Source organism: Bolinopsis microptera, chromosome 11 (genome assembly GCF_026151205.1).
Source record: "Bolinopsis microptera isolate Bmic1 chromosome 11, MBARI_Bmic_1.0, whole genome shotgun sequence".
NCBI lineage: Eukaryota > Metazoa > Ctenophora > Tentaculata > Lobata > Bolinopsidae > Bolinopsis > Bolinopsis microptera.
Window position 1 is genome coordinate 14,334,619 of NC_087082.1, and position 25,265 is coordinate 14,359,883.

The 25,265-nt window shown below is 39.3% G+C and overlaps 3 protein-coding genes across 3 annotated transcripts in view; 2 read left to right on the forward strand and 1 right to left on the reverse strand.

Moving 5' to 3' along the window:
• Window positions 1–15,250, reverse strand: part of LOC134823091 (tudor domain-containing protein 1-like) — a 51,959-nt gene extending 36,709 nt beyond the window's left edge. The window contains exons 1-14 of the mRNA XM_063834440.1: window positions 15,215–15,250; window positions 14,907–15,005; window positions 14,615–14,645; window positions 6,704–6,772; window positions 6,465–6,560; window positions 6,173–6,327; window positions 5,492–5,888; window positions 5,135–5,254; window positions 4,745–4,849; window positions 4,545–4,598; window positions 3,836–3,998; window positions 3,173–3,465; window positions 2,942–3,029; window positions 2,617–2,726 (exon numbers count right to left, since the gene is read on the reverse strand). Coding sequence (XP_063690510.1) covers window positions 2,617–2,726; window positions 2,942–3,029; window positions 3,173–3,465; window positions 3,836–3,998; window positions 4,545–4,598; window positions 4,745–4,849; window positions 5,135–5,254; window positions 5,492–5,888; window positions 6,173–6,327; window positions 6,465–6,560; window positions 6,704–6,772; window positions 14,615–14,645; window positions 14,907–15,005; window positions 15,215–15,240 — 1,806 coding nt within the window. The 5' untranslated portion in view covers window positions 15,241–15,250. The remainder of the gene's footprint in view (window positions 1–2,616; window positions 2,727–2,941; window positions 3,030–3,172; window positions 3,466–3,835; window positions 3,999–4,544; window positions 4,599–4,744; window positions 4,850–5,134; window positions 5,255–5,491; window positions 5,889–6,172; window positions 6,328–6,464; window positions 6,561–6,703; window positions 6,773–14,614; window positions 14,646–14,906; window positions 15,006–15,214) is intronic.
• LOC134823488 (double-strand-break repair protein rad21 homolog A-like) overlaps window positions 1–25,265 on the forward strand; it is a 901,854-nt gene that overhangs the window by 389,531 nt on the left and 487,058 nt on the right. The gene's annotated exons all lie outside the window — the stretch shown is intronic.
• LOC134823487 (gamma-tubulin complex component 3-like) overlaps window positions 1–25,265 on the forward strand; it is a 158,111-nt gene that overhangs the window by 50,158 nt on the left and 82,688 nt on the right. The gene's annotated exons all lie outside the window — the stretch shown is intronic.

The following is a 25,265-nucleotide window of genomic DNA, read 5'->3' on the forward strand; positions in this document are numbered from 1 at the left end:
GTGCCGACAAAACTTGGACGAAGCCCAATAAGCAAATTTTATAATAATCGGGCCGCGTGGTAAGGTGGTTTAATTGATGGTTTTGTACCACAAAATATGTTACATAAAATGGCTTGAGAAGAAACGGCAAGAGTTACGGGGCTAGCTCTCTCTCTGATATGTATCGTATTTATTACATGCGTATATATTACATGGCTCATATAATACTATAAACTCTTTATTAGGGGAGGGAGTGCTCAAAACGGTCTGTTTGGGACTGTTAGAGAGAGTTCATACTTTATACGCCCAATGTAATGCATGTTCACAATATGCAATAGGCTGGTGTGGTGCATGGTGTTAAGGGTTAATTTTATTGATTAATCATTAAGAATACTATCTTTTAAGCATACTATTGGATACCGTGAGGGCACTTCGAATAGTAAATTGCTCGCCTAATCCGGGTTTTGACTCAGCGGGTAATTACTCCTACCCTTTTTAACCGGCCGGCAGTGAAATCCCGGCCGTAGGGGCGGCGGGGTTACACTAGTAATATTATATAATTAACAATAAATGTGTTTATCGTCTTACTCTCGGTATGTAAGATCTTCCAATGGTTTTCCCAGATCAGAAATAGAATCATCTTTAGACTTTTTGGGGCTATGGATTTTTCGAGAATATATGCTTCTACTTTTTCTTTCTGAAAAATTACAATTTTTTAATGAATTCTGTATTTAATCAATATCCACACTCAGAAACACGGCTGTTTTCAGCGTAAAATTTGGCGCGGACAAATAGTTCTACTCATGTGTAATTGAGGAAAAATACACGATGCTGAATGTAACTCAACAGCCAGATATCGGACGAGCCAAAAATTACTAAGAGTCTATCTGAGGCATTACTCAGGTAGTGATTCTCGGTGTTTAAATATAGTGCTTAAAACTATTACAAATGTTAGATGTTCACCGTGACATATTTGGTAATCAGAATACCCACACTCCACAGTCGCTTACGTTTCCCAGGTTTAGAAGTGTGATAAAAGGTGTGTTAAAGTTGCGGGAAGTACAGCAACGAAACACAAAACTTTTATCGCCAGCACGAAATATGACTATTTCGAGGTATTTTTACAATGGCTACACGCCATCCAACAATTTCACCTGCCTTTTCCTGATACGATATCTGTGACATTCTTTCAGACTCTGTATACTGTTCTAAATTAATTGTAAGAGATAAGACAACTATTTTCTTCCCTTATAGTGTTATTATATTTATGCTATGTGCTGTATATCTTAAACTTGATTGTAATTAAACATTTTAAGGCGTTAATGCAGAGTTACTGCCTCGGGGTAGTTGCAAATCCCATCAATAACCTAAAACTTTCGTATTCACTATCATTTTATACGATATAATCATATTCATTTTTGTTCATTATCATTCATATGGACCATAGCATGAGGTCCTCGAAGGTTCCTACACCGGCAGTATTAATACAAGTGATATAAAGATGACTAGACTGACAGTACAGACTATGACTGAACTACAAGGACTACGACTAACTAAGATACTGACGAACTACAGACTACTGACTGAACTACAGACTACTGATGAAGTACAGGACTACTGACTGAAGTACAGACTACTGACTGAAACTACAGGACTACTGACTGAAGTTACAGGACTACTGGACTGAAGTACAGGACTACTGACTGAACTACAGGACTATGACTGAACTACAGACTACTGACTGAAAGTACAGACTACTGACTGATGTACAGACTATGACTGAAAGACAGACTACTGACTGACCTACAGTACTACTGACTGAATACAGACTACTGACTGAACTACAAGACTACCTGACTGATACTACAGACTACTGACTGAACTACATGCTAATGACTAACTACAGCTACTGACTGAAGTACAGACTACTGACTGAACTACAGAACTACTGACTGAAGTACAGAGCTATGACTGAAGTACAGACTAAGACTGGAAGTACAGACTACTGGATGAAGTACAGGACTAGACTGAAGTACAGACTACTGACTGAACTACAGACTAATGACTGAACTACAGACTACTGATGAATACAGATACTGACTGAAACTACAGACTACTGATGAACTACATGCTACTGACTACACTAAGACTCCTGACTGAGTACGACTACTGACTGAAACTACCCGATACTGGGACTGAAGTACAGGACTACTGACTGAAGTACAGACTACTGACTGAAAGTTAAGATACTGACTGAACTCCAGGACTACTGACTGGAGTACTGACTACTGACTGAAGTACAGGACTACTGACTGAAGTACAGGACTACTGACTGAAGTACAGACTACTGACCTGAACTACAGACTACTGACTAAACTACAGACTACTGATGAACTACAGAATACTGACTGAACTACAGACTACTGATGAAGTACAGATACTGACAGAAGTACAGACTATGACTGTATACAGACTACTGACTGAACTACAGACTACGACTGAAGTACAGCACTGACTGGAGTACAGACTACTGGACTGAACTACAGACTACTGACTGAACTACAGATACTAAAATTCAATCTTTTGGGATCTTTCAGAATGGGAACCCCCCGGCCCCTTCTAAAAGAAATAACTCACCTCTTTAAGGTTAGTTATGTAGGACACATTAGCAGGATAAGCCTTGTCTAGTACAATCTGGTCCCTTGTGTCATCTATACTAATATAAGGGTTTTTCTTGGGTCCGCTTGCTGAGTTGTGATATTAGTTATAGTATATCATCATCGGCATAAGAAAACAAGGTGCAACAATTGAGAATTAGATGGAGAGAAGGGAAAACAAGGTGCAACAATTGAGAATTAGATGGAGAAAAGGGAATAGCTCTTTGTTACTAAGACCCTAAATCAGTTATCCAGCTAAAATATACCACCTTATTAAGGTATTAGCACTAAAAAGGGATCCTTACCACGAGACGCATGTCCATTAGCGACCATCAAATCTCCAAGATCCTCCCCCGATACCAGAGTAAGATTAACTCTAAACACCCCGTCCACCTAAAGTTGTAGTTAATAATTTATTAATTTTGGTGGTCAGATATTTATATTTTTCCATATAGTGATTTGATACTTTGTAGACATGTGTGATGATGTTATGTCATAATTTTTACTTTACTTTACTTTACTTTACTTTACTTTACCTCGTCTACTTTACTAAGTTTCAGCTCACTCCCACTCTGCTGCAGGTGACTGGAGAAGAACTGCAGGACCTGCTCTGAGTGCTCGTTTGGGACCAGCAAGTCGTGTAAACGGCACGGCACAGCCTGGGGCATCACGTGCACCAGGTGAGCGGTGGGTCTTATATCCTGTACCCTGACCTCGTCCTCCGTCGCGAAGTCAAACATCCTCACTTTAATCTTATCTTCGCCAGTAGTCAGAACTTCGGCTCTGTACCAGTTACCGTCGTTATACAGGGCTGAGATAACATCACCCACTGTGGAGATAGATAAGGTTATAGAGATAGGGATAGGGACAGGGACAGGGACAGGGACAGGGACAGGGACAGGGACAGGGACAGGGACAGGGACAGGGACAGGGACAGGGACAGGGACAGGGACAGGGACAGGGACAGGGCTGAGATAACATCACCCACTGGAGATAGATAAGGTTAACATAAAATTAATGGAGGGGAAACAAGTTGCGATCGCTAAACTTTCTCTTGAGGAGAAAGAAATATACCAAAGAAATATACCAAAACTTGAACTATTGATAAGAGTGTAAAAGGGATTTAGGAACAATGGACAGCCTCATCCTATATATTACCCGATGGAGCAATGTAAAAAAAGTAAACAGTGAAAGTAAACCTTCTGGTTTAAAGTGAGAGGGAGCGGGTTGTTCAGGACACAAACTGTACATAGTCTCTATAATGTTCTCTATAACCTCCTGGTTATCTGTAAGCTGCACGTGGAACTGAAGTGGGGAGCATCCCGACACCCACAAACACTTGCAACTATCTGGGATTGAAATCTGAGGAGAGTTAGAGGGGTCAGTAAAGACACTTGCAACTATCTGGAACTGAGATCTCTACTCTTCCCTCTAGACCCCACCCTACAGCTCCCACCCTCCAGACCCAGCCCCACCCTCCACCACCCTCTAGACCCCACCCTACAGCTCCCACCCTCCAGACCCACCCCCACCCCCCACCCTACAGCTCCCTCTGTCAGTAAAGACACTTGCAACTATCTGGAACTGAGATCTCTACTCTTCCCTCTAGACCCCACCCTACAGCTCCCACCCTCCAGACCCAGCCCCACCCTCCACCACCCTCTAGACCCCACCCTACAGCTCCCACCCTCCAGACCCACCCCCACCCCCACCCTACAGCTCCCACCCTCCAGACCCACCCCCCACTCTCCACCACCCTCTAGATCCACCCCCACCTCCCACCATCCACCACCCTCTAGACCCACCCGGCACCCCCACCCCCCACCCTCCACCAAACTCTAGACCCAGCCCCACCCTCCAGGCCTCACTTTCCAGGCCCAGCCCCTCTGAGGCCTGAGCTGTCATTACCTTCGGTAAGGACGTCATTTTTAGTGGCTTGATCGGTTCTGGACTAATTGGAGCCTGAAAATATTACTATCATTAAATAAAGACGTACTGAAAATTCATCTAAATCAAAGAGAAACTTTTTAGAAGTTTGGAAGCTGGATAATTATAATATTATTCAATTAAATATAATTAATTAAATATAATTAATTAAATGGACTAACACGTGGAATGGAGGGACCGTTTTGCTGAATATCCTTATGTTGCTGGTTGGGTTTACTCCCAATACTTCCTACACATATCAACTGGTGAGCAGGCCAATCTGCCATCTGTAAACAACAAATTTTATTTAATAAATAAATTATAATTAATTAATATAATTAATAAAATTATCATCACGTAGTCCGGTGGTTATGCAAAGTAATACCTCGAACTCGGAATAAACTTATTTCAGTTCACCTTTTCAATCGATAAGTCAATAGTGTGAAAATGATCACATTAGTGACATCATGTCAGTACAATTGCGCCATTTAGACAGAAGCGTGCTTAAATAGTCATACAATGAACAAAAGCTAGCCAAATAGCACTACTGCTAGGTTATATTCCTCAGTTACCTGGCATGTTGATCCGCAATAAAAGGTCAGACCTTCGCAAGGTCCACAAGCATTTGTGGCCGGCATCTTGCACTTCGCACAGAACGTTTTATCAACTGGCTCACTGAGTTTTACAGACGTCTGAAGGGTTAGATCAATGAGTTTTATAGAGGCCTGCATATACCCCTGGAGTCTAAATTGGGGAAGGTTCGCACAGTGCTCCAGGTTGTAAGGTATGATTTACCTCAGAGTTGAAAAATAAGAGAGATAATTTTTAAATACGCCGTATTTTGCGTATTTTTGCTTAGAAATAAAATACTTTAGAATACGTTTTCCTATTTTTCTTCGTAAAATAGGTATTTTTCAACTCTGATTTACCTGGTTTCCTCCATTGAGGACGTCTGCTCTGGTTGAGAAGATACCAGGACTCGCTCTCCGACTGACACTGCTAACACTTCCTTTAGGACTGCGGCCGTTTGTTCGGTTTGGGCTCATCTCTGACCCCCTGCTCCTGAAATTGTCCCCTCCATTCCTGAAGTTGTCCCCTCCATTCCTGAAGTTGTCTCCCCCATTCCTGAAGTTGTCTCCTCCATTCCTGAAGTTGTCCCCTCCATTCCTTAAGTTGTCCCCTCCATTCCTTAAGTTGTCTCCTCCCTGTTTCATGTTCAGGAATTTCTTGCCTAGGTGCACACGGAGGAATGAAGAACCTAAAGGATGCCCACTCATCAGTCTGATAGCTTCCTGACATTGATCCAGTGTCTGGTAGTGCACAAACCTGGGTATACAGGTATTTAATGACAATTCTAATAATATTTGGTTATTTAATGACAATTCTAATGATATTTGGTTATTTGATATCAATTCCTGTCCAAGTATCAGCCACGCATCAGCTTTGAACCCCCTAATTTAAATGGACATTTGTTTGTTATTTGCGAATTCACCCTATAAGTTAGTTCGTTATTGACTACTGTGTTGTCTCTGATTATACAGGATTGCATGCCCCTGTACTGTTGCACTTTAATGTACAAATAATAACATTTTGGCAACAGTTAAACTCACCCAATCTTAGTTTTGTGTCCCTCTTTCATAGAAGGAACACTCACTCGAGTAGGCTTGAAGTGGGGTAACTTGTCCACAAACAAGTTCCTCAACCCGTCCTCGTTTATTTGAGGGGGGATTTGGGACACGTGCACTGAGGGATCATTGTTACCACCCTGTGTGAGAGGTTACTGTTAATATTTCACTCTCAGTGACGGCAACATTTCATGGTTTTACCATTTAAACCAAACATCTATAGTAAGTATAGTAAGTATAAGCAAGAGTTTTGGAGGCTGTTAGCTTTTGAACTTACCCGTTTGAAATCCCGGTCTGAGAATTTATTGTTCTTGAAATCATCCCTGAGAGGATCCCAAGAGTCCATGTCAGTTCGTGGACCACTGTCAGGAGCCTGTAAACAATACAATATTGAGCGTTGAGAAGGTAAATGGATAGAACTCTGCAGTAGAAATAAATAATAATGAAGATCCTGACTTAGTGTGCGAGTGAAGATATTTTGTTCAAGAATAAAGACGACGGACAGTGGAGACTAACCTGTTCGCACGCTGAAGCTCCACTGTTCTGAAAAGAAGACCAGTTGGAACCATCTCTACCTCTGAGATCCTGCAATATTAGTTCGTAGGAGATAAATATTGGTAGATTAACAATCTACTAAAGTTGTCTTAAACAACAATTAAAATTGTCTATGATTTTCAGCGGGAGAAACCCTTGCCGAAATGCGTGAAGATAGCAAAGACGCGCGCTGAATAGCGCGCGCAACACACGTTTTTCGTTGATGGTAACCAAATTTTATACACAACAAATTACATTGTTAGCTAGTAAAAAAAGATAAGCCTGGAGAACGCGACCAATGTAGGTTATACTGGCAACGGCGTCATATTGGTAATCACGGAGCCGAAATTGAGATTGCTCAAAGCTTTGCAGAATACCAAATTGCTGGTAAAGGAAACCTGGGAAAACATAACCTCATGCAATCTGCAATGGGGCTGACAGTCACATCACAATACAAAGGGATTTCAGTGCGAATTCTCCCTAGTTCGTTATGGACTACAAGCATGTAGGTATACCGGATTGCAGGCTCATTGCTCCTGTACAGTGTACTGTTACAATAGTGTTGCAATCAGTTAAGTAATCAGTTCGCTTACCGTCCGTTACGATACGCTCAGTTTGTTTTATGAAGACGCGCTTTATAAAGACAAAGCCTTCAAATGAAAACAATTAAAGACGGCAAGGCTTCTAAAATTAAAGACGCCACAACAGGTTTCAAAATAGATCGGATGTAATAAAGCACATTTCACACTCTGACCTTACTTCTACTTTAAACTTTAAAGACGGGTTGCGATGAGTTAAAGACGGTAAGGCTTTTAAAATGGAAAAAACTGAAGACGGTAAGGCTTTTAAAATGGCAAAAACTGAAGACGCTGAAGCCTTCGCCAAAATTAACCGACTTTACATAACAAACTGTGTATCAGAGAAGAATATCTTTACCCTAATGCTAAACGGTCTGAAATGTAAACATTGCAGCTAATCCTGGACCAGGCAAAAGTCCTGCTCACATTGGGACGTCCGCTCGGTTTCTCGATGTAATCCGACTTATATGGTCCTAAATAACACTAATTACTCGGGTACACTTTTTCACCAGTGGGGCATTTCTCGGAATCACGCCCTTTTTGATCGCACCCATATCGCGACCCCCACTATAAATTATCTCGGCTTCTGATTGAGATACAGACCTCAGGCATGAATCAATATGTGCCTAAGATGCATGTTTATATTAGTGCTATGAAGATACTTAAGGCCTAAGAGACTTAGTTTTTGAGAAATCGCCAAAAATCCGATTTTACTATATAACAGTCTTGCAGTAACAATTATTACACTTATTTCAAGATATCTCAGCTTCTGATTGGAGCTAAGCGCTCATCTTGGGCATTAAAATGGTCAGAATCATCATATTGAGTGGGGTAGAGCATGGTTTTAAATTCTTGAGACTTCAGGTTGTTGAGTTATTAGGCCAGATCCCATTTTTATGCTCTCGCGAGTAGCGATTGATGCACTTATTTCAAGATATCTCAGCTTCTGATTGGAGCTAAGCGTTCATCTTGGGCATTGAAATAGTCAGAATCATCACATTGAGTGGGGTAGAGCATAGTTTTAAAGTCTTAAGACTTCAGATTGTTGAGTTATTAGGTCAGATTCCATTTTTACGCTCTCGCGAGTAGCGATTGATACACTTATTTCAAGATATCTCAGCTTCTGATTGGAGCTAAGCGTTCATCTTGGGCATTGAAATAGTCAGAATCATCACATTGAGTGGGGTAGAGCATAGTTTTAAAGTCTTAAGACTTCAGATTGTTGAGTTATTAGGTCAGATTCCATTTTTACGCTCTCGCGAGTAGCGATTGATACACTTATTTCAAGATATCTCAGCTTCTGATTGGAGCTAAGCGTTCATCTTGGGCATTGGAATGGTCAGAATCATCACATTGAGTGGGGTAGAGCATAGTTTTAAAGTCTTGAGACTTCAGGTTGTTGAGTTATTAGGTCAGATCCCATTTTTACGCTCTCGCGAGTAGCGATTGATGCACTTATTTCAAGATATCTCAGCTTCTGATTGGAGCTATGCATTCATCTTGGGCATTGGAATGGTCAGAATCATCACATTGAGTGGGGTAGAGCATGGTTTTACAGTCTTGAGACTTCAGGTTGTTGAGTTATTAGGTCAGATCCCATTTTTACGCTCTCGCGAGTAGCGATTGATGCACTTATTTCAAGATATCTCAGCTTCTGATTGGAGCTAAGCGTTCATCTTGAGCATTAAAATGGTCAGAATCATCACATTGAGTGGGGTAGAGCGTTGTTTTAAAGTCTTCAGACTTCAGGTTGTTGAATTATTAGGTTAAACATATTTTTACACTCTCGCGAGTAGCGATTGACACACTTATTACAAGATATCTCAGCTTCTGATTGAAGCTAAGCGCTTATCATGGGCATTAAAATGGTCAGAATGATCAAATTAAGTGGGGTAATGCATGTTCCTAGGGCTAGAGGTTTTAGTGAAATTTTATTGATATTTCTTGGCAATCACTACTCGCGAGAGCGTAAAAATGGGATCTGACCTAATAACTCAACAACCTGAAGTCTCAAGACTTTAAAACCATGCTCGATGCTACTTAATCTGATAATTTTTACTATTTTAATGCCCATGATGAACGCTTATCTCCAATCAGAAGCTGAGATATCTTGAATTAAGTGCATCAATCGCTACTCGCGAGACTGAAAAATGGGATCTGACCTAATAACTCAACAACCTGAAGTCTCAAGACTTTAAAACTATGCTCTACCCCACTCAATGTGATGATTCTGACCATCCCAATGCCCAAGATGAACGCTTAGCTCCAATCAGAAGCTGAGATATCTTGAAATAAGTGCATAAATCGCTACTCGCGAGAGCGTAAAAATGGGATTTGACCTAATAACTCAACAACCTGAAGTCTCAGGACTGTAAAACTATGCTCTACCCCACTCAATGTGATGATTCTGACCATTCCAATGCCCAAGATGAAATCTTAGCTCCAATCAGAAGCTGAGATATCTTGAAATAAGTGCATCAATCGCTACTCGCGAGAGCTTAAAAATAGGATCTGACCTAATAACTCAACAATCTGAAGTCTTAAGACTTTAAAACTATGCTCTACCCCACTCAATGTGATGTTTCTGACCATTTCAATGCCCAAGATGAACGCTTAGCTCCAATCAGAAGCTGAGATATCTTGAAATAAGTGCATCAATCGCTACTCGCGAGAGCATAAAAATGGGATCTGACCTAATAACTCAACAACCTGAAGTCTCAAGAATTTAAAACCATGCTCTACCCTACTTAATATGATGATTCTGACCATTTTGATACCCAAGATGAGCGCTTAGCTCCAATCGGAAGCTGAGATATCTTGAAATAAGTGTAATAATTGTTACTTGCGAGGCTGTTATATAGTAAAATCGGATTTTTGGCGATTTCTCAAAAACTAAGTCTCTTAGGCCTTAAGTATCTTCATAGCACTAATATAAACATGCATCTTAGGCACATTTTGGTTCATGCCTGAGGTCTGTATCTCAATCAGAAGCCGAGATAATTTATAGTGGGGGTCGCGATATGGGTGCGATCAAAAAGGGCGTGATTCCGAGAAATGCCCCACTGGCTCACTGGTGAAAAAGTGTACCCGAGTAATTAGTGTTATTTAGGACCATATAAGTCGGATTACATCGAGAAACCGAGCGGACGTCCCAATGTGAGCAGGACTTTTGCCTGGTCCAGGATTAAGCAAGAAGTTTCAGTTTTCAGTCGAAGAGTCAATTTTTAGTAGTAGCCATTTATGCTTCTATACTCCCCAAGTCGTCATTGACAACATTTTAAAAGTTTAAGTTTCTTTCATTTGACTTAGGGAGACAGATCCAAATATTTCCGTTACCATAATGACAATAGTAACATTTGTCAGAATAAAACCAATGTTTTTTAATGTTTGTGTGTAGATGGGATTTTGAACTGATAACAACTTCTTCAGTTAGACCGAGAGCCGATTAGATAAGAATTTCAGGTATGTACATTTTACATGTGTATTAGTGTGGCCGAGAGCTGACTAGATAAGAGTTTCAGGTATGTACATTTTGCATGTGTTATCTGTATTAGTGTTGCCACAGCCACATTAGTTTTAGGACTTTATTTCAAGAGGTAATATGGGCTGGCCTTAATTGTAAGATATAGGGCATGTAAGGGCATAATATTATACTGTGTTCGTGTGTTGTTAGGATAATATGGTTTTATAAATTTGTTTCAATAAAATTAATAAAGTTTTAATATATATTTTTGCCGACCTTCAAAATCTTATGTCTCATATTCGTGATGCTGCCAATGTTTCCATCGGCCCAAAACCTAAAGCTCGCTTGAAACATCACAGCAGTGATGACACTCTCAAAGAGCTTGTTGAAAAGCGTCACGATCTCCGACAGCTACTTAACAATAATCAATCTCTTGATCGAACTACATTGAGGTCATCCATCAACCACCTCACTAATAGTATCCAGAAAAGATTAGTTGAAGTGAGGTCTGCTCAAGCTGATCAGACCTATAGTGATATTACTAACACAAACGATTCAAGGAAAATGTTTGAAGCAGTAAGACATCTTCAGAAAAGTAAACCACCTAATAACTCGATTGGTGTTCATGATGAAAATGGCTGTTTGATTGCATCTGACGACATGAAAGCTTCTGTTGTTAGAGACTATCTCGAAAAACAGCTGACTCGCAATGAGCAACCTCTCGAGCCTTTTGAGGGTCTACCACGTGCTCTCAATGTCCCTTTTACTGGAGTTGAAATACATGCAGCCACCTCTAGCTTGAAAAATGGGAGGGCAAATGGTCCCGATGGAATACCCAACGAGCTAATTAAGTACTCTAATAGTACGGGGGGAATGCAACGTCAATTAATGTCAATTAATGTCAATTAATGTCAATTAATGTCAATTAATGTCAATGTCAGTTTTGCAAAATTTTGGAATACTGACATTAATTGACACGATATTTTTCGACCAGAGATTATGTAGTTCTACCATATTTTTAGCACTTTAGAACGTTTATATCATCAATTTATTCACTACTATCACATATGGAAATGTGAAATGTGAAAAAAATTCAGATCATTAAACAATAAAACTAAAATAATACGGTTTCCCGAAATTTAATTTTCTTAAATGGGCGTGGCCATCCAAGGGCGTGGTTCTCAACATCATCAGAACTTAAAACCCACATTAAACGAAATGCCTTCATGACATTTATACTTGAAAATTGAATCTTAAACAGCTAACATTACTCCTTCATACTAAAAAAGCCGATTCTAGATATTTTACGAGTATAAGAAACCAATAAAATATGGGCGTGGCCGGTGGGGACCGAAGGTGGAAGAGTTGGAAGCTGAAATTTTTTTCGGTGGTCTTTGAACCTAAGGATCAACAGATAAGAACATACTCATAATTATTCAAGGACATTTTGTTTTTTTGAACCGGTCTAACTTACATAGACGTGAATATCTTGAATATCTTGAATATTTATCGAATAATGATAATCTCAAATTTCAAGACATATTAATGTCAATTAATGTCAATTAATGTCAATTAATGTCAATTAATGTCAATTAATGTCAATGTCAGTTTGGGGTTTTTATGGAATACTGACATTAATTGACGTTGCATTCCCCCCAATAGTACAGTCCATGAACATTATGCTGGAATCATAAACAGTTGTTTCGAGACACATACTTTTCCCATTTCCATTGGAGAGGCTACTATAACACCCTTACAGAAGCCTAAAAAACCTATTGGTCCTCTGAAGAATTTACGTCCACTCACCTTGTCCAATGCAGCCAGAAAAATTCTGTCTATGGCTACTCTTAAAAGGATAGAAGAAAAAGTGAACGCCTTCACTGGTCCATGGCAGTGTGCATATAAACGCGCTCGTTCTTGTGCTGATATTGTTTGGTGTCAGCGAGTTCTACTGTCAGTTGTCCAAAGGAAGAAATGGGAGTATCATCGCATGGGCATTGATATGTCTAGTACGTTTGACACGATCAAACGCACTACGATTCTTGAACTTCTGAAACTGTGTGGCTGTACTGAGGATGAGCTGAGGATTGTCCGGTTGTTGTTGTCCAACACAAAGCTACGGGTGAAGGTAAATGGAGTTCTTTCAGCTGAGTTTTTAAGTCTCCTTGGAGCTTTCCAAGGTGACTGTCTATCCGGCTGTCTGTTCACCCTTGTCTTGGCTGGTGCTTTGAATGAACTTAGATGGACTATAACAATCAGTTTAGATAGGCCGATCCCCCCGATTACTAAATTTGCTGGCCTTCCACTTGACACTGAATATGCTGATGATGTTGACTTCAATGATGAAGAGGAAGACAACTTGAGAGCTATTTTGCCCCAGGCAACAGCTATACTCGAGAAATGGAACCTCTTTGTCAATGAAGACAAAACGGACTTCACTCATGTTTATTTAGCTAGTACGGGTGAAGTCGACAGTGATGGAAAATTAGTGTCGGGGAATGAAGCATGGAGGAAAAGTATCACTCTAGGGTCCGTCTTGTGTAGCAAAGCTGATATTCAGCGTCGCATAAACCTGGGATATGCTGCCTTTAACAATTACAAGAAGGCCTGGAGTGATAAACTGCCCCTAAACAAACGTCTAATACTGTATAATGCTTTAGTCGTATCGGTTCTTATGTACAATTCATCCTGTTGGGCCGTCCCCAAAATATTCCTTGAAAAACTAGATGTTGTTCACCGCAGACATCTTCGCACTATTTTGAATATAAAGTACCCAGGAGTCATCTCCAACAAAAACTTGTATAAACGCTGCAATGCTGAACCATTGTCAGAAAAAGTGGCCCGTAGTCGGTGGAGAATGTTAGGACATGTTTTGCGGGGTCCTATTGACGGACCAGCGTTTTCTTCCCTCATTTTTGCCATCAATACACTGGACTTACCAGGGAGAAGAGGAAGACCCCAAAGCAATCTATTCTCGCTGATTGTGCATGATTTATGTAAAAGAAATCTTTATTTGAATAATATCTTTGACCTGCATTATCTTATTATATTTTTTTCGAAAGTGCTTACTCTCAAAAAAAAAAGGGGGGGGGGGTTCACCCTGATTTTTTTGTGAAACTTGTTTTCGAGATCAACAAACTAGGACCAGTGACCGAACTTTTGAGGGGGTCCCGGACCCCAACCGCCAAACGGTGCCCGCGGGGCAGCCACACCCATATTTTGTCCAAATTAGGCCCAATTTAGCCAAATACCCCTAACATGCCTTAAACCCAGATTTTAGGTGCTCAAGATTGGACAAAAATGGCTGAGTTATGAGCCAAAAACAATATGACCATATTTGGGCATACGCACCAATTTTGATCGATTTTGGCCCATAAATTGGTCAAATATCAATATTTTTGAATGAAACTAACTTTATATGGAAGGTAAGTCTATACTACACATTATCTATGATTATCAGCTCAGTATCTACCTAACTGTGGATTCTGTGTTCAAATAATCGCAAAAAATGAACAAAATTGCCCATATCTCAGTTTGCGATATTTGCAAAACTGACTTCGCTCAAAACAATAGAACTCAATAGGGTTTCAATATTTTTACATGAAATTTTCAGAATCAACGTAGAATCGCATTTCGACCTTAAGTTTTCGGACAGAATTTTGAGTTAGGCCTTTAAAAAAATTTGGCGGCCAAATTCTGAATTTTGCCGGGCATTTTTAAGATAAGACTTATACTCAGCAGTGTTTAATCTAAACATCCAAGAAAAGTACTTGAATACGGTTTTAAACAAAAACAAACAAACACTAACGATAATAACCATTAACATTATATCAATTAAAAATGTTAACTTACTTTCTTTGGAGAGATTGATGAAGGCGGAAACCTGAAATAGTGACTTTCAATAAATAATTTTCAATGGCAATACTTTTAATTATCCTGTCAAAACAACATGCAACTTAGAAACTCTGACCCTTTGAGTCCTTTACAGTAACGTAACCTTTCATTTATCTTGGATACGCACAAAGTGTTATTCGGTGGAGTTTTCAATACCAAGACCAAAAGCAGGCATTGAGCTGCAATGAGCATAAATGTTTAGAAGTCAATAAGATGTTCAACGTTTAAAAGTAGAAATGTATATTCTAACCTATTTTTGTTGTTTCTATCATTCTCATTGTTGTTGGAGGATTGTTGGTTGGTCTTGTCTACTGGTCGTGTTAAACTACTTGGACCCTTACCACGCAAACTGAAATTTGTATTTTACTTCCATCACAATATTTAAAACTTTCACTTTACCAAATTTAAAGTAATGTGTAATTAAACGAGTCTAAAACGTTTTTAGAAAAAATTTGTTTAGCAACTTTAAACAAATCTACAGCTATAACAGCTTGAATACTGAACACTCAATTTGTCATGATCTTTTTAATATTCATTAATTCAATTATTTAACAGTACCTGTTATGGAAACCACCACCTCTCATTATCTGATACCTTGCTAAGAAGAGACATTGTATAATTAATTTGTTAGATATATGGCACCGTTAGATGTTCAACTCCGAATATCATATCATTTAAATAAAATGTTAAAATGTAGAACTTTATTGTTCTCTCTAAAGAGACGATTAGAATCGGAATAGAGATAGGGATAGGGATTAGGGGATTAGGGGATTGGGAGATTGAGATTGTGATTGTGATTGTGATTGGGATTGGGATATTGTGATTGGGATATGGATTAGGGGATAGGGATAGAGATAGGGATAGGGATTGGGGGATTGGGATTGGGATAGGGGCAGCTGGTCAGCCGGCGCAATTCCCACGAATATCGTCACTTTTGGCAATAATGTCGTTTACATTTTGATAAGAGATTACAATGTCGTTTATCTCGTAATATTGTCATTAACAGAATATAATGTCGTTTATCTTCTAATATTGTCATTAACAGAATATAATGTCGTTTATCTTGCAATATTGTCATTAACAGAATATAATGTCGTTTATCTTGTAATATTTTCATTAACAGAATATAATGTCGTTTATCTTGTAATATTGTCACTAAGAGATTATAATGTCGTTTATTACCTAACAATGTCGTTTAAGAGGAGTGACATTGTGCCGGCTGACCAGCTGCCCGATAGGGATTGGAATATTGGGATTGTGATTATGATTTTGATAGGGATAGAGATAGGGATAGGGATAGGGATAGGGGGATAGGGGGATTGGGAGATTGGAATATTGGGATATTGGGATATTGGATTGTGACAATGTGATATTGGGATTGTGATTGTGACAAAGACTAGATAAGTCTTTGTCACAATCACAATCCCAATATCACATTGTCACAATCCAATATCCCAATATCCCAATATTCCAATCTCCCAATCCCCCTACAATGTGATATTGGGATTGGGATTGGGATTATGATTGTGATTGTGATTGTGATTGGGATTGGGATTTGAATATTGGGATTTTCGGATTATTGGGAGATTAGCCTTAGATCACAAAACTCTGGTCCAGAAAACTTTTCTCAATGATCGCTAGAACATATTCTAAAAGCTTCAGGGTGGTTGCTCATAAAATGTGAGAGGAGATAGATGTTTAGACTCAATTTTCAGGGCGTGTGATTAAAAATCGATCATGCAACAAGTACTGACCTTTGACTGGTGATAAATTTAAAATTCGGCTAGGAACATTATTTTTCCTAGATATCACTACCCTCCATCAGAAACTATAAAAGACTACACCCTCATACAAATAAGAGATAGAGGTGTAAATCTTGAAAAATATGCTTTGGAGTCCTTTTTTCCGGATCCAGAGCCAGCAACTCCTTACTGGAACTTAATGGAACTAGCTCCCTTCTGAGGTCAAAAATTCAGAAAGCATTCTGAGTTTTAATACTTAGCTGGAAAAGTATAAGAGTAGGAGTATTTATAATTCTTTGAGCATGAACGATAATTATTTTTTGGGAGGTACAATATTCTACAGATGTGACAACATTATAATCATCTTATCTACTTTAAAATAATAAAATTGTTCAAACTATATACACATAATTGTCAAAATGACCCTATATAAAAACAAGCCTTCAAAAAATCAATATATATTCCCTATATATATATCCCTTTATACAATAAAAGGATTGTAGAAGTGGAACATGGGACGTTTACACCGATAGTCCTATCAACCACTGGGAGTATGGGAAGGGAAGCTTATAAGTTCTTCAAGAAATTAGCGGATAAACTTTCTAGGAAATCAGGCCAACGATATAGTGAGGCAATGACATTTATTAGGAAGAGAGTAAGATTTGACCTTTTGAGAACAACAGTCATAGCTCTTAGAGGAGAGAGAGGGTTAAAAAGTCGTAGTGCAGTAAAAATAGCAGAATTAGATATAAATTTGGAGCCAGTTCTTTAAACTGGCTTACTTATACTACTTAAAGGGTGTTTATTTAGTTTTCTATTGAATTTATATTGAATTTTTATTTAGGGTAATTGTTATATTATGTGTATATTGTTTGAATAATCTTACTATTAAAAAATATATATATTCCCTATCTCAAATATTGGGAGAAACATTTGAATATTAACCTTGACCTTGTGGCTCCAAATTCAAATCCAAACTATTTATATCAACAAAATTCTTTCTCGCACCTCTGTCCCCCGTAGAGCAGTGGCGTAACGAAGGGCCCCGCTGACCCCGCTGTGCACGGGGGCGCCGTCTTAGGGGGGCGCCAAATCGTCGTTTGAATGTGGGACAATTTCGAAAACTTAACCTAAGTACTAGCAAAACTGTGCGTTTTGCTCTAGATAAACACTTTTTTAGAGATTTTACAGGAGTATCCTCTAAAATCACCTAATTTGTTCAATTTTAGGGAGGGGCACCAAAAGGGGAGGAGGCGCCAACAGGGGGGCGCTTTTTCGGCGGGGGGGGTGCCAACAGGCAACGTTACGCCACTGCCGTAGAGAAATCACTGTTGTGAAATCACTTGACTGAACCTAGAGTACATACACAGTATCATGGAGAGAGATCGTTTCAGAAAGTTGGCCCTAAATTATGGAATGAGCAGCCTCTTGAAATTAAGAACTGCATGGCCTTGGACTCTTTTAAAGTGTATCTAAAAACGTTTCTTTTCGAGCATGCTTGTGATACTCCCAAATAGTTTTTTATAGCAAAGTTTTAAAAATGTACGTCTTGACAATGATTATTTTTACCTTAGTTTTCCGCCCTCTCCTAACTATGTAAACACAGAGAAAGCTTTTAGTCACTGTGCAGTTAAAGTATTTAATTCCTTGCCATACGACATAAGATCAGCTGAGTCAGTTACATCTTTCAAGACCAAACTTAAAACATACTTCTTTTCTCTAGCATTTGATTGATTTTGCATTTACATAGGTAAAATGAACTTGTCATGTCTAATTTTCAATTAAACTAAGCTCAGTTAATGTAAGAGCCGCTTTAGAAAGCACTGGAGTTTATCTCCAGGATTAAATTATATCGAGTTATATGATTTAGCTATAAGGCTTTCTCTTAAATTTGATCCTTCGAACAGCTGTTGAGCAATGAAACGCAAACATAATCTTAGCTATAAGGCGGTTTATAATTAATGTTGTATTTATTATTATTATTATTATTATCTACTGACTCTTTCAATCTTTAATTTGTAAATGTTTCTACTGAAAAGTGCATGTAACTCCTTAATCTTTAAAATGTGTTTAGAACAGGAGGTGACCAGGACATGATTTTAGGCCTGACCGGGACCAGGACCGGGACCGGGATACAAAATGTGCCTTGACCGGGACCGCGACCGCGACCGGGATGAAAAATGTGACTTGACCCGGTTTACCGGGACTGGGACCGGGACCGGGATAGCTCAAAATTGCCAATCCCGGTACCGGGATTCCCGGTACCGGGAATCCCGGTCACCTCCTGGTTTAGAATCTAATTATGGATAGAGAGAAGGAATTATTCAAACAATATACACATAATATAACAATTACCCTATATAAAATTCAATATAAATTCAATAGAAAACCCTTGAACACCCTTTAAGTAGTATAAGTAAGCCAGTTTAAAGAACTGGCTCCAAATTTATATCTAATTCTGCTATTTTTACTGCATCTAATTATGGATTGCTTTTTAGGTTCTCTTGTGTCCTGAAGTGATTTTGTGACACACCTGTGCATTTCAAGTTGTTGTGCCACAATAAATCATCGTGCAATCTTTTATCATCAGTTCCCTTGACTACTGTAATGCACTTTACTTTGGAGCTAATCATTCTGTTTGAAACAGCTACAATCTCTGCAAAACAGAGCATGCCGTTAAGTTAAAGGTCTAAAGAAGAGAGAAGAAGTTGATCCCTACATAAAAGAACTTCATTGCCTCAAGGTACAAGAACGTATAGAATTTAAAATACTCCTGTTAACTTTAAAACTGCTCCATGGGCTAGCACCTTCATATGGTCCTGTCAAACCTTGCAGTAAAGTACAATTCCAGTGGTGGAAGAGATGTGTCTCAAAAAAACTACGTAAAATAACAATTATTAAGAACTTTTCAATTTTTTAGTAATTTAAGTTTCTCATGAATCTAAAACAATAATATTTTGCAGCCAACCTTATTACCTGGGGACCTCAGGCTATCATGTTCATTAACATGAATAGAGATTAGGCAGAATGACAGGTTGAGCGTGTGAACTTGATATTCTCCTATTATATTTTATATGTTTGTATCTATATTTGAATGTGAGTTAACTCCCTATATTTCAGGAGTATGTTATATATATGATGTCTCTGTTAGCCGTGGGGTCTTTGTATATCTATTGACTTCTTTCCTGACTTATCAACGTGTGTCATTGCTTCTCTGATTTAACATTGGTAGCAGGCAGCGGTTCAAAAATGACAGGTGAAGATAAGGTGGTAGAAAGGAAAGCTGTTGGACCACAAAAGGCCCCACCGGCATACAAGGAAGGTCAGAATTATGAAGACTGGCGGTTGGATATTGACCTATGGAATACTTTCACATCCTACGAAAAGAAGCGTCGGGCAACTGCATTCCTTTTGGAATTGTCTGAGGGACCGGTGAAGAACCATGTGAGATCGTTAGGAATAGACGTCTTAACTGCTGATGACGGGTTGGACAAAGTTATAAAACGCCTGGACAGTATATACCAGGAGGAATCATCTCACATGGCATATCGAGCATATTGTCGATTTGAAAAGTTTGAACGTCAAGAGGGTATGAATCTTCAGGCATTTATTTCTGAATTCGCTAAGTTGTATGAAGACCTGAGGAAACACAAGATGGAACTGCCAGATGCAATACTAGCATATAGAGTTCTAAACAGTGCAAATCTGTCAAGTGAAAAAGTGGATCTTGCACTGGCAACGGTTAAAGCGTTTACATATGCAGAAATGATCTCAACGATATCAAAGATTTTTTCTGTACATGTGAACAGATCAGGACTTGACCAAGTGACAGGGTCTTGTATCAAGACTGAACCAGAAGAGTCATGTAATTTTACCTCCCATGGTTACAGACGGAGTAGAGGACAAGATAGAGGAGGTCCCATGAGGAGTAGGGGAACTCTTAGAAATCAGGGGAATCCGTATGTGAGAGGTAAGAGGCCCAGATCTCAGATCAATTGCTTCAACTGTGGGAAGAATGGTCACTACTCAAGAGAGTGTACTAATCAAGCAGCACCAAACCCAAATTGGAGATCTGAACAAGGGACATCGAGAAATTTCTTGGTTCAAGGTCAACCTGCTGAGATGGAAGTAGATGACTCATTGTCACGTACATACATAACATTGCTTACTACAGTGGCTGATCCAGAGTCTGTGCTTTACCAGCAAAACAGTGAAGTGAATTCACTAGTTTTTGAGACTCTTTCTTGTGCAGTTATCGATTCAGGTTGTACAAAATCTGTCGTTGGCGAGAATTGGGTCAGCCAGTACATAGAAACACTTGATGATGCTGAGAGAGAGATCATGATGTCTTCAACTAGCTGCCAGACACCTTTCACGTTTGGAGATGGTAAGTCAGTTGTGTCAAATAAGCTCATTAAAATTCCTGGAAGAATCGGAAGCAAAAGAATCTTGATTGAGGCAAATGTTGTCAAATGTGATATTCCTCTTCTGCTGAGCAAGCCTGCATTAAAAAAGGTTGGTGCAATCCTTAACTTTCTTGAAGATACTCTCGAATTCAATGGAGAGAAAATACCCCTTTTGGAGTGCAAATCTGGACACTATTGTGTGCCTATCTGTAACAAAAAGAGGAGTCTTGTGGACTCCAGTGTGAAAGTATTTCTCACAGTTACAGATGAAACTTTTGGTGGGAACAACAAAAAGCTTATGGCGAAAAAGGCACTTAAACTCCACAGACAGTTTGCCCATGCACCGATGTACAAACTAAAGACCCTCCTAAAGAATGCAGGTTTTGACTCTAAACTATTTCTTGAGGTACTAGAGGATGTATGCCAAAAGTGTGAAGTGTGTCAAAGATACTCTAAGCCAAAGCCCAGACCAGTAGTTGGTCTCCCACGAGGAACAGTGTTTAATGATTGTGTAGCTATGGACTTGAAAACGGTCCAGGGAGAGGTAACATTTCTGCACATGATTGACTGTGCTACACGATATTCAGTTGCATTGTTGGTTCCAAATAAACGAAAAGAGACAATTGTAGAGGCAATCTGTTCTGGGTGGATAGCACAGTTCTGGCCTCCCCGCCGTTTTATGGCCGATAATGGAGGGGAGTTTTCTAATGCAGAATATGTAGAAATGTGTGAGAGATTCAATATCGAATCACAACAATCGGCAGCTGAAAGTCCTTTTAGCAATGGTATGGTTGAACGCCATCATCAAGTTCTAGCTGAAAGTATGATAAAGACAAAGCAAGATTCGAATTGTTCGTGGAAAACAGCTTTGAGCTGGGCACTTAGTGCTAAAAACTCTTTACAAATGACGGGTGGGTATTCACCCATGCAGTTGGTTATGGGTAGAAATCCATCTTTCCCCAATGTGATAGACAGTAAGCTTCCTGCAATGGAATCGAGTAGTAGTGTCTGTAGTGAAACTGTAGAGAATCATCTAAGAGCAATGAGGATTGCCAGAGAGGGGTTTATAAGAGCAGAGAATAGTTCCAAGATCATGAGAGCTTTGAAAAGCCAGGTCAGAACATGTAATGATGTTCATCTCGATCCAGGGGAAAAGATTTTCTATAAAAGAAACAACAGTGACTCCTGGCATGGACCAGGTGTTGTCATAGGTCGGGATGGTCAGACGTTTGTTGTAAAGCATGGATTTCAAATCATCAAGGTACATCCTTGTCACATTAAGCCAACATATGTCCCTGAATTAGAAGAAACTGGTAATTTGAAGGACAAAAGTGATCCCGTCAGTGTCAAAGCTCCTTCAGAATCGAACGATGATGAATTATCTGACTTTGAGAAAAATATGACAAGAACAGAAGAAAGAAATCAGGATGAAAATGACAGTTTGCCATTGGCTCAGGCGCAAATAACTGATGAAATAGATACTCCTTCTAGTGCTCCTGTAAGCACAGCCAGTGTTAATGGTAATGGAAATAAAAACCTGCCTAAGACGAAAACTTCTGTGATGTACAAACCCAAGTACCCTGAAGAGGGAGAAGAGGATGTCTGGGAGAAGGCTTACATCCTTAGTAGAGCAGGTAAGGCTGGAGGAAAATACAAAAACTGCCTGAACATTCAGCTTGATGGGGAGGAAGAAACTCATTGTGTCGACTGGTTTGAGTTAACAGAGGAATGGCACGAAGATACAGAAGAGGAGCAGGAACATGAAGTTATGTTTACAAGCGTTACAGATTCATGTGAACAAGCAATTGTTGATGCTAAGGAGGCAGAGCTTGAAAAGTTTTGTACCAATAAAGTCTATGAGGAAGTTCCTGATGAAGGTCAGAAAACGATTGGTGTGCGGTGGGTAATCACAAAGAAGATAAAGAATACCACGAATGTGTACAAGGCACGGTTAGTTGCTCTAGGCTATCAGGAGAAAAATCAAGCAATACGATCAGATTCCCCAACATGCAGTAGGGACTCAATCAGATTGGCAATTACTCTTTTGCAAGCAGAGCATTGGAAACTGCAGCACATTGATGTACAGGCTGCTTTTCTACAGGGAAAAGATATCTCAAGACCAGTATACATTAAACCACCAAATGAAGCTAAGGTATCTGGAAAATTGTGGAAACTCCTCAAATGCATCTATGGCTTGGTCGATGGTCCAAGAATGTGGTATGTCGAACTAAGAGATACCCTAGTAGAGCTAACAGAGCGCGGCCGAGTAACCATCCTTATAGACTAGTATAAACTAACAGATTCTTAAATTTCAGGCTAATTGCTTAATGTAACATGTATTTTTCCGAGCAATAAAACTACATTCAACAAAATACTGCATAATAAAAGCGCAGCAATTGAATTTTGCGCCTCATAGTGCACTTCCTAATTTTACTCGTTTAAATTTATTCGAACTAGTGCACACCGCTTTCTTCTCGAAATTGCCAGCAAGTGTAGTAGTAGCACACGCCGGGCTAGTCCATTAAGCATGAACATAGCTAAAGGCGGCCGCGCGCTATATAACTGCAAGCGCAACGAGAGCCAAAGTTTTTTATTAATTGCACAATGTCATTCTTTCCAGATCGTTGCTTTGCGAATTAGCACAGCAACGATCCCTACTATCATCGATGCGAATAAAGAATGATATAATTATGCGCGCACGATGGGACCACTGGAAGCGCATTGCACTAAAAATCTTTTGCGCGCTGAGTGTTCATGTTGCCAGGCAAATATTTCATAATTATGCACGCGGCACGCACGTCGAACTTTTTAACTTTTGTTTTATTTTAGAAATAACTCAACATAATAACATTGACATAAATAAACAACGAAGTTTTAGTTTTTTTGTGGCAGGCCGAGGTTAAGACTTAAGGGTAACATAAACAATTAAAAATTATTATTTATCGTAAAACCCATATATGAATATCCCATTTGGCATTTACCTTTTGAGCTGGATGACAGCCAGTAAGGTTTAGTAAAAGAAACAAAATTTTGGCCGGGCTGTGAGTGATTTTTTAAAGATGATCGAAATAAATATCCCCCAAATTTACATGTACTGAATAGAAGGGGTATGGGTCATGTTATCACTACGATTCATTACCTCGTTATATTAAGTTGTACTAAGTTGTATTCTTTTATCATTATAAAATTGCAGGGAGAAAAATTTAGCATTCTTATTGACGTTTAACTAGCTTGATGGTTAATTGCTTCAGAGTTCAGATCTCTGAGCTATCGCTAAATGCAAAAAAAACAATGGAATTATTCGCCATCTGACACATGATTTTTATTGTTACATGCAGTGGCGTAACGTTGCCTTGGGGCCCCCGCCGAAAAAGCGCCCCCCTGTTGGCGTCCCCTTCCCCTTTTGGTGTCCCTCCCTAAAATTGAACAAATTAGGTGATTTTAGAGGATACGCCAGTAAAATCTCTAAAAAAGTGTGTATCTAGAGCAAAACGCGCAGTTTTGTTAGTAATTTAGTTAAGTTTTCGAAATTGTCCCACATTCAAACGGCGATTTGGCGCCCCCCCCCCTGCACAGCGGGGCCCTTCGTTACGCCAATGTTAACATTTTGAACGACCCATCTCCATCAGAGGACAAATTCCAAGAAATAATATTCAACAACGGCTTCATACCAACCATATCAGTACCAACTCACCAAATGCCTGGCTGTTCCAGGACCTGTATTGACAATATCCATACCAATGTCGTAGATCAATCCCTTATTTCTGGTGTGATATCTGACAAGATCTCCCACCATCACCCTATATTCACTCTTATTGAACTTTCCCCTGACTCTGTGCCAACACCTGATTCATCAGACAAAATTACTATACACTACGACTATAGTAATGCTAACTTAGAGAAGCTCTGTCTTGAAATAGAAAACGATATAGATAGGTTCCACCACAGCTGTAACATATTTGACTCTTTCGTGCAGTTATTTCAAGAAAAGATAGATTTGTCTTGCAAACTTCTAACTCCTAGAACCACTAAACGTAACAGCATAACCAACCCTTGGATCACCCAGGGCCTCATTAACTCCATCGACAAGAAAGCTAGGTTGTATTTCGAATGGAAGAAGACTTGTACATTAAAACTACCTGATGGGGATCCAAACAAGCACATCTACTACAAGGAATTGGACAAGTTTCTCAAGAGCTCAATAAAGATGGCAAAGGCTATGTGCTATACTCAAAAATTCGAGAAGTACAGCATGAACTCAAAAAAGACTTGGGAAATTATAAATGAACTCCGTGGCAAAAATTTGTCTAGATGTAAGGACGATTTTGTCATAGATGGCCAGAGAGTTACTTGCAGACGAATAATTGCTAACAAATTCTGTGAATATTTTACATCTCTTGCAAGTAATCTCAATAAAAATGTACTGTCAAACAATAGTATTTCTCTGGAACCAGTAGAATC